The sequence below is a fragment of the Numenius arquata genome, chromosome 3 (genome assembly GCF_964106895.1).
Source record: "Numenius arquata chromosome 3, bNumArq3.hap1.1, whole genome shotgun sequence".
NCBI lineage: Eukaryota > Metazoa > Chordata > Aves > Charadriiformes > Scolopacidae > Numenius > Numenius arquata.
Genome location: NC_133578.1, coordinates 44,153,669 through 44,168,083, shown reverse-complemented (window position 1 = coordinate 44,168,083; position 14,415 = coordinate 44,153,669). Strand labels below are relative to the sequence as shown.

The following is a 14,415-nucleotide window of genomic DNA, read 5'->3' as shown; positions in this document are numbered from 1 at the left end:
CGTTTTTGGTTTTACTGCCTCACAGATATACTTGTTCTACAGTAATCACCTATCTGGGAAACTAAAGTGAGCATGAACGACGAAAATGCAAGTTACTTGCATAGCAGGGCAAAATCCTGGCACTGAATTTTCCTGGAGACCAGTAGTCTGCCCTACTTGTGAGCTGGCTTTGTGCACTATTTGGATAAATAATTCTCAGTGGAGAAGAACAGAGAGAAATCTGCTTCTGCGTTTGTTGGGTTTGAACGTTGACATGCAATGCCTACTCCCAGCTAACCGCAGTTCACATTTTCTGCCCCAGGAGGGCTCTGACTCTCAAGTCTCCCAAATTTCACACTTCCAAAGTTACCCATGGTTTTATTCTTAAAAAGCTATTGGAAGGTGATTTAAGCAGCCTGGAACTGTATATATTTGTTTCATCATTTCTCAACCTTTCCCTCATCTAATCAGGATTTAGACTTGATTTAAAAAAAGAATAAAATCCTGAGGTTCTTCCTTGGATATTGGCATGTCTTTTTCTTCAGCAACATAAACACTTTTTCCTTCTTTACTTTTCTCACTAATTTTCAGAGGGCAGGCTTTAATCCGAGCCCATGCTGTCCTGGTGTTTTTGTTTTCATTTAGGACTCCTTGGAAGGCTCGCTCAGAGTTTTAATCAAGTGATACTTTTTCATGCTCTCAGCAGCCTGGTTGTATTTAATACAGAAAGATAAACAATGAATTAGTAGTGCTTTCTCAGTGTACCACATAGCTCTGCTCACTGAGGGGTCAGGAGCTTCCCCGCATGTCCATGCCTCCTGCCTCCAGATCAGGTACGTGGACCGTGGCTGAGGCTGCTTGTGCAAAAAGCAGTACTACGACCCCAGCTTTAGTTACACCTGGTTATCCACAGGAGTCCATGAATTAACCAGCATACCTTAAATTGCTGCTATCAAATTGGTAATCTAGGGTTGTGGGGTAATTTGTAAAGCCTACTAGGTAAGTATGCAAAGAGTGCTGTGAGTGATATTTCCAAATAAAAACTGTCACTGCTGGAAGCTAATAGTGTGCTGTCTGTGCTCTGAAAACAATTAATGAATAATTTATTTACTACGTAAAACTTACCTTGCTCTTTGCCCTTTTTGCTCTGTTTTCTTTGCTGCGTGTCAGTCAAGTAGATAACGTGGATCAATTCACTGCTGAGTAGATCAGAGAAAAACCAATGGAGGGTCTTCAGTGGCAACTCATTCGGATGCAGTGCCAGGGCCCACAGGCACTAATAGCCTTTAACAGCCCCGCCTGGGACCCCTGCCCTCCCCAAGGCCAGCAGTCCCATTTAACCTTGGGCCTGGGACTGCTTGTGGGTCCTGTTGATCCTCTCCTGCATGGCCTGTCCTTACATGCTGCTGCAGATTGGGACTGTGGTGTGGTACGGTGCTTCCTCCCCATTCCCTTGAGAGCAGCCGGCACTTGCTACACCAGGAGCCAGGCCACCCAATGAAGAATGGTGCTGCAGGGATTTGGCCTTGCTCCTTTGAGACAAATCTGCTGTTTTGGGCTGTGCATTGCAGGTTTTCCAATACATGGTAGTTAGTGTATGTTAATGTATGTGTTTTCACTGTCTGCTGTTTAATTATTTTGTGTAGGCTGTAATTGGGTCCTTGCTTTTAAAAGCTTACTGTGTGTAGGATTGGCTCAGCAGACCACGTCCTCCCGGGGATGGGCACGTGAAATGGTGCATGCAGAGGTGTTTCCTCACAGCCTCATCTGAGTCCTGGAAAGCTTGTGCAGATTGGGCATGGACCCTCACCCCAAAACGCTCAAGCCGCACACAGCTTACTTGGGCAAAAGATGTCCTCACAGATGGGATCAGGCCCCTGGGCAACCAGTGTGCTTCACATACCACCCTCAAGAGAGTGCTCCAGGAGTTAGTCTGTATTGTTCCACGGGTGCCTCTGCAGTTGCAGCCCAGCAGAGCACCAGCAGAAGCCCAGCAGATGCATGTTCTCCTCCTGCTCTGTGTGCATTTCATTAGGGGGTCCTTGAAGGATGCAGAATTGCTTTACAATTTTCAAAAGAGGCCTTTTAATAAGGCCTGACTGAATAACACCACATTCACCTCTCTTCACCTAAGGCTCAGTGTGGCTGGCCACACAGCCAGACTGACTGACCAACATTCTCTGGGCTGGGAGTTAAACTTTAACATGAACCACAGGAGAAGAACCCGGGTGTGACTCAGCCGCCCGTGTCCTTCCCCTTCTCCTCCCTGCTGGTGAGGGCAGTGCAGCAGGACAGGGAGTGGGAACGCAGCAGTAAGAACCTGCAACCTCGGGGCTGCCCCAGCGATGGAGCCTGGCAATCCACAGGGGAAAAGAGTTGCTGTTGTTGGCGGTGGTCTGGTAGGAAATGCAATTTGGCGGCTGTGTGATTGCATTTGCCAGGGCTGTAAAAGCATTGCTTGGATGTGGGGTGAATGTTTTTCTTAAAATCATTCCTCCTTTAGATGACGAGGAGTAATGGAGGAGTCGGTTAATTCTCACTGCAGGAGGCAGCAAAGCTCATCTGAACAGCTAGGACTTTGTAGGAGAACAGCTCTTTCCCTCGAGGGAAAGCTTTGCTGCTGAGATATCCCAGAGACACAATGCATCTGACTCTAAAGGACATCATGGAGCATTGCAACACTTGAGTCTCTCTTTTGATTTTTTTGGCCATTACCTTCTTGGTCCCTGTGCTGCTGGAAAAGAGTGATGACATAAGAGTCTGTAGTTCTGATAGCAATTAATGATGGAAATTAAACATGAAAAAGAGAGCCATCCGTTTAAATAACAAGCAGTACATACGTATGCTGTCCTTTTTAAGGAAGCATCTTGCTTTTGCACAGGTCTAGCTTCCCCTCATGTGTTCCTAAGGAAATGCTGCAGTACCCTGAATTCTATTGACGAAGATAAATATAGTTCAGAGAGGAGCAGGGAGCTTCCCTGTACCAGCTCCTGTTGTCTCTGGGTGAAGGCACTAGCCCTGCTGCAATTAATCACTGTGTGTAGACGAGCCCTGAACCTGGTATGACTTAAAACGATGAGTTTTGATGGGTAATTTTTGTCTTGGAGGCTCTACAGGCATGTCAAGTGTGCCAGAGGACTTCTCTCCAGGAAGAAGTCCTCTAGGTTCTTGATCAAAAAGTCTTCCCATATATGCTGAGCTGCATCCCCTGACTGCTGCTTTCCCTTGATGCATCTCAGTAGTGATCTGTGATATAGCTACCATATAGCTACTGAACACTTCATCCACCATTCCTGATCCTTCTCTTGTAGGTGGGTGCATTAAATGCCTGTTTCTTTGCTAGACGAGGTTTCCATGTTGATGTTTATGAAGCCAGAGAAGGTAAGTTCAGCCTGATCATTACTGCTTTATTAATGTTTCTGTCCCTTTACTGATAACAGTTCTTGAAGAAGCAAAAGAGGAACTATGTGAACTCACTGAAACCGCAGAAGGAAAAAGAAAGCTGAAAATGTGACACTTTGAGGATATTCTTTTCACTCTTCCCTTTAGCTCCTGTGGTGGTGGGGAGCATTTATTTGAAATATGTTGTCTTGCGTGGAGGGAGCCCACACTTCAGCTGATGCCCTTTTTAATGCTCTTGGCCTAAATATTGATTCAAATCATCACATTTGAAAATTTGTCTCTGCATGAAGAATTATAGCACAGTGCCATTGAACCAAGCTGGGTCAGAAGTCTGGAAGCAACGGCTGTTATTAATGCTGCAGCATCTCTGTTAGGGTTAAAAGCATCAACTTGACCTTGTAACTACTGCCATTGGTGGTGAGCAGAGCTGGTAGCAAGAGGGGCGGAAGAAGAGATGGAGTGCTTTCAGGAAGCCTCCAGCTCCACAGGGCACCACAACAGAAAATGATGATTCGGGGCACAGGTGCTGGCTGAAAGGGAGGGAAATTGTTTGCGTTCAGTGCCTATCAGCTGACAGACAAATAAAACCTGGGCAGAGATGGCAAGCCAAGCAGCAGATGAGAATGGTGAAAAGGAAGGTGAAACTCAACTCGAACATGCAGCAAAGGGAATGAGAAGCCCCATGTGACACGTGGTCTCTGTGATAACTCTTCCTGCTTTGGCAGACATTGAGATGGGCAGTTCTGCTGCACCCATCCTGGGTCCTGCACACAGCTCTGGGTCCCTGCTGCAGAAACAGGGGGTCACAGCAGCCAGCCCCAAGTGATGCCAGCAGGCTGCAGGCATTGAGCAAGAGCAAATGGCTTTTCACTGTGGTTTAACTGTTAAACTCTTTGTTGGATGTTGTATATGCTAGAAGTTTCACAGGTTCAAAAAGTCTCCGATCGCTCTAACTTGCCTTTTAAGTCAGAGAGATTTTACGACTTTGGTCCAGTTTTTGGCCCATTTCTTGCGCTGAGATGCAACCCTGAAAGCTATTGGGATGAGGCTCTGCCACATGCACTGGCCAGACAACCTGGGAAGCCTGAGTGAGGCCGTTCGGAGGAGGAACAGGCCAGCACTGAGACATTCCCATCTGAAAAGTGTTGGAGAAGGTGACCTGCCAGTGTCCCAAAAAGCATCAGTCTGTGGGTCTCAGCAGAAGCTGCCAAGCATTGAGCTCAGCTCTCTCCACTTACCACCCCTTAGAGGGTAAATGGCTTTTAGTGATAATGTGCCCTCCAGCACTGTGGGGAGCTGTCAGGATCCAGCATTCCCTTTGCAGTACTTGGCTGCAGCTGCTTCCCCCAGGCTAGAGGTAGCACAGAGAAAGCCACCCTCAAAGCTGTTCAGCTGCCTTCCCAACAGCTGAACATGCCCTCTGATATCTGCCCTTTCTGCATGCAGAGTCGGGGGATGGGGACTCCCCACTGCTGTCACTTCAGGGATTTCAGGAGATGCCGCCCACACCAAGCTATGGTATTGGCATCTGCATAACCAACTGCTCTTTCCACATAGATATCCGGGTGGCCAGCTTTGCCCGTGGCAGAAGCATTAACTTGGCCCTGTCCCACAGAGGACGCCAAGCCCTCCGAGCTGTGGGGATGGAAGAGCAGGTACCCTGTCAGCTTCTTGTCAGTGGTGGGGTCTCTGTGATAAAATGCTGTTGACTTCAGCTGGTGATGGACAGGCTTTTTTTCTGCTCCCCAAACGCAGCTGCTCCCCAGCACCACCACTGCAGCAGTAGCTCTGCTTTTGTGAGGACGAAGGTAGCCCTGTCCCACTGCATGCCTGCAGCCTGACTCTCCACTGCTTCATGGCACAGCCACCAATGGAGATTTCCCCCAGCCTAGGGTCAGCACCCAACCCTGGGCAGCTGGGCTCTGCTCATGGCAGAGGGTGCTTCCCTTGGAGACCAACACTCAGACAAACATTCCAGTGTTTACTTCTCTGCTGTGCTCTCCTCCCTCCCGGAGGGTGAGGGCAAACAGGGCAGGAGTAGGTGGACTCCCAAAAGAGCTGGAGTACCAGCAGGATGCATTAAAGGGGGCTAGTTTACCCACTGACATGTGTAGATTTGTGTTTTCCCACAAACCCTTGAGCTTTGGGCTGACCCCTGAAATCTGTGCACACTGACTTCTGCACTTCTGGTAGTGGTGGGTTCTCCTGGTCCCTGGCTCCCTGCAGAGAAGGAGCCCAGACTTCAACAGGTTGTATCCCAGCACCAGGATGTAATTTGACTGTCATCCCCTTCTCTGTCAAGCACCCTGAGGCTTTTCATGTCCTTTCTCTCAAAAAATATTTTTGCACTGATTTTTATGAGAATGAGTTTGTAAGTAATCTCAGTAAAATGCAGTGACTTGGCGTTGACAGCCCTGTAAAATTTTCCCCACTAACTTGGATAGTCCCACAGAAATGTATGAGCAGAGAGCATCCCACTCATGCTTGGAGTGCAGGGCATGGGGGGAATGGCATTTGGTAGCTTGTGCCTTGCTCCTTGGCAACTCAGTTTTGTCCAGAAGGCTGGATTGTGTTCCCTTCCATTTCAGATTGTGTCCAAAGGCATTCCCATGCAGGCAAGGAGGATACATATGCCTTCGGGGAAGAAGTACTCTATCCCTTATGGGAAGAAGAACCAGGTACTGGTCTCATGCTGCCACTCAGATGCTTAGCAGAGCATGAGGGGTCTTTAATGGCATTTGTGGCTCTGTGTGATGGATAGCTTATGCTCTTAAAGGGGATGGTGTGAACAGGAAAGGGATTGCGTGACCCTCCAACTTCAGCGGGGCTATTCAGAGAGTGTGGCATTTCTTGTCTTGTCATGCAAGCATCCTTCAGCAATGCCTCCTGAACCCCGTGTTTGTTTGTCTTGCAGTACATTCTCTCTGTGGACAGAGCAAACTTAAACAGAGAGCTGCTAACAGGTAGGTTGCCAGGTATGTTTGCAAACACTTTTACACTCTCTTCACCAAGGATTTAGGGTTTACCCCATGAACAGGACACTTTGGGCACCAGGCTCTCTTTGCCTGTGAGTTTGGCATAACCTTCTCTCAGAAAGTGCCAATGTGAACTAGTTGTGTTTTTAAGAAGAAAAATCTGTGCTGTTTCCCTGCTGCTTGTCTGACACAAAAGGATATTCAAACAGGTCCCCCTGAGACCTTTCTGTGTATGCAGAAATCCCTGAGGAGCAGCCCTTGTGCTGTCACCCTTGATTGGGAACTGCCTCAGCACCCTGGCTCCTGGCACTGGCATCTGCTCCCAGAACTTCACCAGCCAAAGCCAGAGATGTCTCCTCAGCCTTGCCACAGTTAATGGCATTTTCTGCAACCCGATTGTACAGAGACAAATAGAAATTGGAGCACAGTGGCAAAGTGTGTAATCAAGCCAGGCCAAATTTCCCTAAATTTTCCACTGATTACAGGCACCACATCCCGTCCTGAAATAGAATGTGGTGATGGTGGAAACAGGTCAATGACTCATGTCATTGCAGGGAAGAAAGAAGTCTTTGCAGGATTCCTTGAATTTTTAAATAGTTTTCACTGTAGTTGACCAAATGCAATCCTAGTGTGCCCTGCCCACTGGCCATCACTCAACACAGCAATCTTATTTGCTGCAATGGCAAAAGTCCCTATAATTTAGGGATCCCTTGGACATATTTTTGGGGTCACAGTACAAGCATCTACATTTAGTTGTCTTTTCTTTTCACAGCTGCTGAGAAGTACTCCAACACTAAACTGTACTTTGGACACAAGCTCCTGGACTGCAACGCAGAGCTGGGGACATTAACCATAAACAGGTAATCCCTGCGCAAGCCTAGGGTCAAGTACTATGTTCACTTATTTTCTGCTTAATCATTCATAAAGCCTCAAACAATTGAGCAATCTCAATTTGAAACTAGTGTGTTATTCCTGAGCAGGGCAAAACTCAGTGTCAGCTTTGGAAAGGAGAGACATCAAAGCAGGGTTCATGAGGAGGCTGAAAAAGATATAAGCAATTCTTTAACCGCCCAGCAGCCTGGCAGTAGGCTAGGCACATACTTGCTGACCTGTGCAGGGAATAAACTTAGCAGTCTCCATAGCACTGGTTTTCAGGGACAGATTGCTCATCAGGAAGGGCAGCTATTGACCTTGTTTCATAGTTGTGTTAAACTCTGGTTATGACCCCCATCCAGCTGGGGATGCGGGCTCTGCAAAATAGCAGCATTACTCCAAGAGGGCCTGTCACATTCTTGGCTAGATCTGGCAGAGTTATGCTTTTGGTAACCTACAGGACAATTATCCTAGTGCTGAGTTTCCCAGACAGTGAAAGCCAGTCTTCCCTCACCCTAGAAGATTAATAATGCTGGAGGTGACACTGGCATTTTGCAAAAGGCTCAGCGGTGCACTGTGCTCGGTGGTGCTGAGCTGGCCTGGAGTTACGGCAGGGTTGATCCAAGGAACTCTCTGGCTTTCAGATCTGACCAGCAGCCATTGGAAGTCACCTACGATCTCATTGTGGGATGCGATGGAGCCTTCTCAACAGTCAGAAAGCAGTTCATGAGGCAAACACGCTTTAACTACAGTCATGAGTACATTCCTCATGGCTATATGGAGCTAACCATCCCTCCCAAGGATGGAGATGTAAGTGTGCCTGTCCTCAGGGCTGCTACCACCTTTGTAGGTGGGACACGGTGCTCCCCTCTCATGGTGGCTCTGCTACAGCAGCTCTAGAGAAACTAATTTCTCGCTTGGGCCTCAGCCAAAGAATTAAAACTTTCACAGGAGAAGGTAGGCATCTCTTCCTCTTCTAGTGGTGGTGTCAGTGTCTTGGTACCCAGCTGCAAAAGACCTAGAGAGCCTGCCCCAGGGTGGTGGGGTTAACTCTAGCTCTGAGAGGTCCTGGAAATATGGGAACATGTCTATGAGGACATCAGTGACTGCAAACCAGCAGATTTTTGCCTATCTTTCCTACCCTTTCCTCTTGCCCTTGCTCTGTGTCTCCCTGAAGCATCAGGTAGCAGAAAGGGGCTCTGTGGTCATTGTGTCTTCTCATGGTACAAAGGATGTGAACTGGTTTGGGTGGTGTGGAGGGCAGCCAGAGGCTGGGCTGGGGAAGCAGGGGTGATCTTCCTTCTCTTTCAGTTTGCCATGGAACCAAACTACCTCCATATCTGGCCGAGAAACACCTTCATGATGATTGCACTGCCCAACATGGTAATAACCCATGGCCACACTCCCTTGGGGCACAGGATGGAGTTTGTAGGGATGAACTGGATGTGGTGGCAGCCATGTGGCAGGGGCTAGGGTTGCCGAAAATGTGCCAGGTGTCCCACAGCCTGGGGGGGGTCATGCAGGGCAGGACCTCCCAAGCTGGTCCTGCATCATAGCGCTGAGCCGCTTCTCTCTGCCCGCTGTGCCGCTTCTCTCTGCTCACACACCTGAGCCCACCCAAGCTCCCCAAAATCCAGCTCTCTGCAGCTGGATGTTATAAATCAGACATGGGAGTACCATGGCAGCATGCCAGGCCCATGCTGGCAGTTCACGTTGCCCGTTTCTGCCTCCCCTCAGCATGTACAAGCTCACCACAGGTAACAGGGTGGCCGGGTGCTCATCCCCACTGCACAGGTGGGTTGCTATGATTGTTGGGTGACAGGCTGGGCACTGAGCAGCTGCTCCAAGTGCCAGGTCCTCTCTATGGCCTCTGGGCTTCTTTCTGACCTTCCTCCTTGGCTGGCAGGACAAGTCCTTCACCTGCACGCTCTTCATGCCCTTTGAGGAATTTGAGAAGCTCACAACAGGCGAACAAGTGCTGGGTTTTTTCCAGACCCACTTCCCAGATGCCATCCCTCTCATCGGAGAGTAAGTGTTCCCATCTCCCCTTCACGCTCATCAGCATAGTGCTGCAAAGCCAGTGGATGCATCCCCACCCAGCCTCAGGGTCCTGGTGATGGAGACTCCACTGAAGCTGGTGGGCCATGTCATTGTGAATGCTGTTGGGGTGGACCTCCATGGCCCATTGGTCTGAAGGAGGGGAAGTGAACAGACCAAGCTGGTTTGAACTTGAGGAATGGATTAATGGTTCATAAGCCGTGGGTTTTAGATGTTAGAGGTGGGTGAGCAAAGTGACTGCACTAGAGCCAAGGGTTGCTTGCTGAAACCAGCAGTGCAAAGGTAGTCCTGCTGTTCAGATAGCTAAGTTGTGCAAACATTGAGATTTTAGATGACAGACTGAGAAAAGGTGGCCTTGGCAAAAAAATCCCCAAACTCCACTGTGCTGACTAACCGAAATCTGGCACTTATTAATTTTATGGCTAAAACCCACAGCTGTGAGTCACAAGAGCAGGCAGCTCCCAGCGACGTGCTGCTCCCTGGACAGTGGGGACCCTCTCACTACTGGGCAAATGGCACCAAGGCAGCAGCATGGAGCCGCAGCAGCATGGAGCCACAGCACTGTCTGGGGGCCCTGGTGGCAGTGGGGATCAGGGTTAGCCTTTCCAGCACATGTCCTGATGGTCTTGGCTCTGTTCAGAGCATCCTCATTTTCCAGCAAAGAAAGAAGCTCCCCAGCCAGTGGGAACTCCAGCCCATGCTATTAATATTCTGCTTTGCAACATAGTTACAGGGTTTTTTTTGCTGATAGGAAGGGTCTCAGCTGTGCTAGGAAGTTTCCTTTCCTCTTAAGGAGACTATATCACAGGACTTCATACAAACTTAGAAACGCAGATATCTTCTAGTATATCATCTTTCCTACAGTGACTGCCATCTACCACTGCTCAAGGTAAGAGGACTGAGATGTCAATGACACTCTTACTCGTGGTCAGGTTGTGTGCAGAGCTTAAAACCTGTAGACAAAATATTTGGTCCATAGTGGGAAGTTCATGAAATAGGTTTTGCAGCCTCCACATTTTCCCCAGCACAAATATCCTAGTGAATAGGCTTGGTTTCTGCATCCCAATGCTGGCAGTGCCCGTGACCCTGGCTTCCTGAGCTTGGACATTGCATAACTTACTCTTCTTGTCTCTTGTGGTCCCACAAGTGAAGTATCTGTTGTTTTGCCTGAAGGCGAGAGCTGAAGCACGATTACTTCTTGCTGCCAGCCCAGGCCATGATATCTGTGAAGTGCTCCTCCTACCACCTTGCTTCCCGGTGCGTGCTGATGGGAGATGCTGCGCATGCCGTTGTGCCCTTCTACGGACAGGGCATGAATGCAGTAAGTTTGTGGCTGGTCCTGGTTCAACTGTGTCAGTTGGGTCCCAACTCTTTTTACCCATAAATGCCTGGTTTTAGAGTGTAGCTCTATAGAGTTCAGGGACTGGCCTGTTTCACAGTCTGATGTCCTCTGCATTGGCAGGTGTTGAACTCCCCTCGGACACGTGGCTGCTCAGTAGGACCTGGTTGTCCTCAGGGGAAGAGAGGGAATGGGAAGGTGTTGCAACCTTCCCATGGGGCAGAAAACTGTGTGGGAGGGTGGTCCAGCAGGGCAGTCCCATGCTGCTGGGAAAGGCAACCCCCTGGATTTCTCTGCAAGACCCCTGGCAGAGTGGCCTGGAGTAAGACTCCTCCTCTGAAGCTGTGGTCAGTGGGAGCCTGCACATGTGAACAGCTACACTAGCTAAGCATCTGTGAGAGCACTTCTCATGAACATGTTGTTCCTTCTGCCTATTTACCCTGTAATTTTCCTACCAGGGCTTTGAGGATTGTCTGGTCTTTGATGAATTAATGGACCAGTTCCGCAATGATCTTGGTGAGTGAAGGTAGCTGGAGAGGAGCAAGAGCAGAGGAGGATCCCTCTGTGGCTGAAGGCAGCTGGATACCCTGCTGAGGAGCTGCCCGTGAGCTGTCAATTTTTTGTTCCAGGTGCCTGCCTCCCTGAGTTCTCCAGGCTGAGGGTGCCAGATGACCATGCGATCTCAGATTTAGCCATGTACAACTACGTAGAGGTAGGCGAGCTGCACACAGACTTGTAGTCCTGTGGGCTGTGCATACAGCAGCACGCTGTTAGGATGCACACAGCGGGCAGAGGCTCTGGCAAGATTCTGGCTGGGCTGTCACCCTGGCAGACTTTAGCCAAAGAGCTTCTTGGGAATTCCACTGGGGCAGCTCTGCTCCCTGAGGTGACCCCCCAGGACAGGCAGTGGGAGAGCTAGCAAAACACTTGGGAGCTCTGCCAAGACACCCTGCAAAGGGGTGATGGTTGCTCTGTCGCAGATGCGTGAGCACGTGAATTCAACGTTGTTCATTTTCCGGAAGCATATAGACAACTTCCTCCACACCCTTATGCCTTCCACCATCATCCCACTGTACACCATGGTAAGGCTAGCACCTTGGTCCCCACTGCCTGAGCTGCTGTGAGCTTCTCCTGGCTGGCTTTGAGGTGGTGACGTGCTCCTGCAACCCTCCCAGGTGACCTTCACCAGAATTCGCTACCATGAGGCACTTCAGCGTTGGAAATGGCAGAAAAAGGTTGGTCAGTGGTGGTGCCTGTCCTCCCCATGCCATGAGCCTTGTGAGCATCCTGCACACCTGCACTGCTCAGCTGCTGGGGGGGAGCATTGGTGGTGGGACCACACCAGGTAGGTGCAGATGTGAAGACTTTGCTTGGTGCCGCAGCGTAGGAGCAAACCTCTGCTGATGCTGGGGTTTCTCTTTGCACTTGCAGATAATTAATCGAGGGCTCTTTGTCATGGGGGCAGCAGGACTAGGTGGCACCTACCTGCTCATAAAGCGGCTAACACGGAACTTGGACTTCTGCATGGAAAACTTGTGGGGCTGGTCCCATAATCTGAAGAATATTGGAAATTTTCCCTTTGGCACACAAGTGGCTTAAATGTAAGGGGAGCTCCTGGTTGTAATAAAAGTGAAGACATGTGCTGTTGGCCCACTGGATGATGTTGTTTGTCTTGGGATGTGGCCTGGCAGCTTCTTCTTCCTACCTCACTGTTTTCCCTTTGACATTTTGCATGTGCTCTAACATGTACTTCTGTCTAATGCAATTACTACTTCTTTTTGAAAAAGTCTGGATCCCTCATTGATTTTCTCTAATTGTCCTCTGAAGCATGTATGTGGTTGTACTTGTACTGCGCACACTACAGCAGCAGTAAGATCTGCAGCTGCTGACAGGGGAGACTGATAGTTTCTTCATGTTCAAGTAACAACAGTCTCCGCCTGGGTGCCTGGCAATGGGCATTGTGTCCAAGACCCAGAGGCCTAAAGGATACCTCTGGTATCTTCGTGCAGCCGTGTGGGGTGCACGGGACATACACTGAGTTAGGGTTCCTTGAGCCATAAATAGCTGCAGGCTGGGATAGTACTGGGGGGAGTTTCAAACACACTTTCCTTCTTTTTACCTTGCCCTAGACCCTCACAGTCAGTGCTGAAGAACAGTAAAATTGCTCAAATTAACCCCTGATCTGACATGGTACAGCCACACTTGTTTAAGGTGGTTTACATATAGCTGCCAGCAAATGGGCAAGGACAAGAACTGGTTTGCATCATTTAGTAAGTAATTTTTGGCTTGCGAGGGAGCACTTCTCAGGATGTAAATGGCAAATTAGTCTAGAAGACAATTTGTTTCTCTGGCCAGCATTTTTCCCAGGCACTCTCTATAGGAGATACTGGCAGCAAGGACAGGATTTTGCTGTATTTTTTCCAATTAATGCTTCAGCTGCTGCCCTTGCACCTGATTCTTAGCAGGACAGATGTATTTGGTTATGGAAGGCAAAACCAGGGCCTATGAGAATGAAGAACTGCCCACAGTAGGAGAACATCAGGTTCGAGACCATCTAAGGAACCTGAAGGTGCGTAAGTCCATGGGACCTGATGAAATCCATCCACGGGTCCTGAGGGAGCTGGCGGACAAAGTTGCTAAGCTGTTTTCCATCATATTTGAGAAGTTATGACAATCTGGTGAAGCTCCCGCTCTCTGGAAACAGGGAAACGTAACCCCGATATTCAAAAAGGGAAAAAAGGAAGACCCAGGGAACTACAGGCCAGTCAGCCTCACCTCTGTGTCTGCCAAGATCATGGAGCGAATCCTCCTGGAATCTCTGCTAAAGCACATGGAAAATAAGGACGTGATTGGTGGCAGCCAACATGGCTTCACCAAGGGCAAGTCATGCTGAAAAATTTGGTGGCCTTCTACGATGGTGCTACAGCATTGGTAGATAAGGGGAGAGCAACAGACATCATCTACCTGGACTTATGCAAAGCGTTTGACTCTGTCCCACATGACATAGTGGTGTCAAAATTGGAAAGTCATGGATTTGACAGATGGACCACTCAGTGGATCAGGAACTGGCTGGATGGCCGCACTCAAAGGGTTGTGGTCAACAGCTCAATGTCCAAGCAGCGGCCAGTGACGAGTGGTGTCCCTCAGGGGTCAGTACTGGGACAGTGCTATTTAACATCTTTGTCAGAGACATGGACAGTGGGATAGAGTGCACCCGCAGCAAGTTTGCCCACGACACCAAGCTGTGTGGTGCAGTCAACACACTGGAGGGAAGGGATGCCATCCAGAGGGACCTGGACAGGCTTGAGAGATGGGCTTGTGCAAACCTCATGAAGTTCAACCAAGCCAAGTGTGGGGTCCTGGATATGGCAATCCCAGGCACAAATACAGGTTGGGCGGAGAATGGCTGGAGAGCAGCCCTGAGGAGAAGGACTTGGGAGTGCTTGTGGATGAGAAACTCAACATGAGCCGGCAATGTGCACTGACAGCCCAGAAAGCCAACCACATCCTGGGCTGCATCAAAAGAAGCGTAGACAGCAGGTCACGGGAGGTGATTCTACCCCTCTACTCTGCACTCGTGAGACCCCACCTGGAGTACTGTGTCCAGCTCTGGAGTCCTCAACACAGGAAGGACATGGACCTGTTGGAATGGGTCCAGCGGAGGGCCACTAAAATGATCAGAGGGATGGAGCACCTCTCCTATGAAGATAGACTGAGAGAGCTGGGGGTGTTCAGCCTGGAGAAGACTCCAGGGAGACCTTACAGCAGCCTTCCAATATCTGAAGGGAG

General features: G+C 49.4%; 1 protein-coding gene across 1 annotated transcript; it reads left to right on the top strand.

Moving 5' to 3' along the window:
• The first annotated feature begins 2,265 nt into the window (after window positions 1-2,265).
• On the top strand, window positions 2,266-12,283 carry KMO (kynurenine 3-monooxygenase). The gene is made up of 15 exons (XM_074145303.1): window positions 2,266-2,378; window positions 3,291-3,360; window positions 4,939-5,036; window positions 5,970-6,059; window positions 6,296-6,344; window positions 7,129-7,216; window positions 7,874-8,039; window positions 8,541-8,612; window positions 9,136-9,257; window positions 10,461-10,608; window positions 11,085-11,142; window positions 11,256-11,338; window positions 11,607-11,708; window positions 11,802-11,861; window positions 12,058-12,283. Exons 1-15 carry the CDS (start codon window positions 2,325-2,327, stop codon window positions 12,223-12,225), a joined length of 1,428 nt encoding a protein of 475 aa, XP_074001404.1. The 5' UTR covers window positions 2,266-2,324; the 3' UTR covers window positions 12,226-12,283.
• The last annotated feature ends 2,132 nt before the right edge of the window (window positions 12,284-14,415 follow it).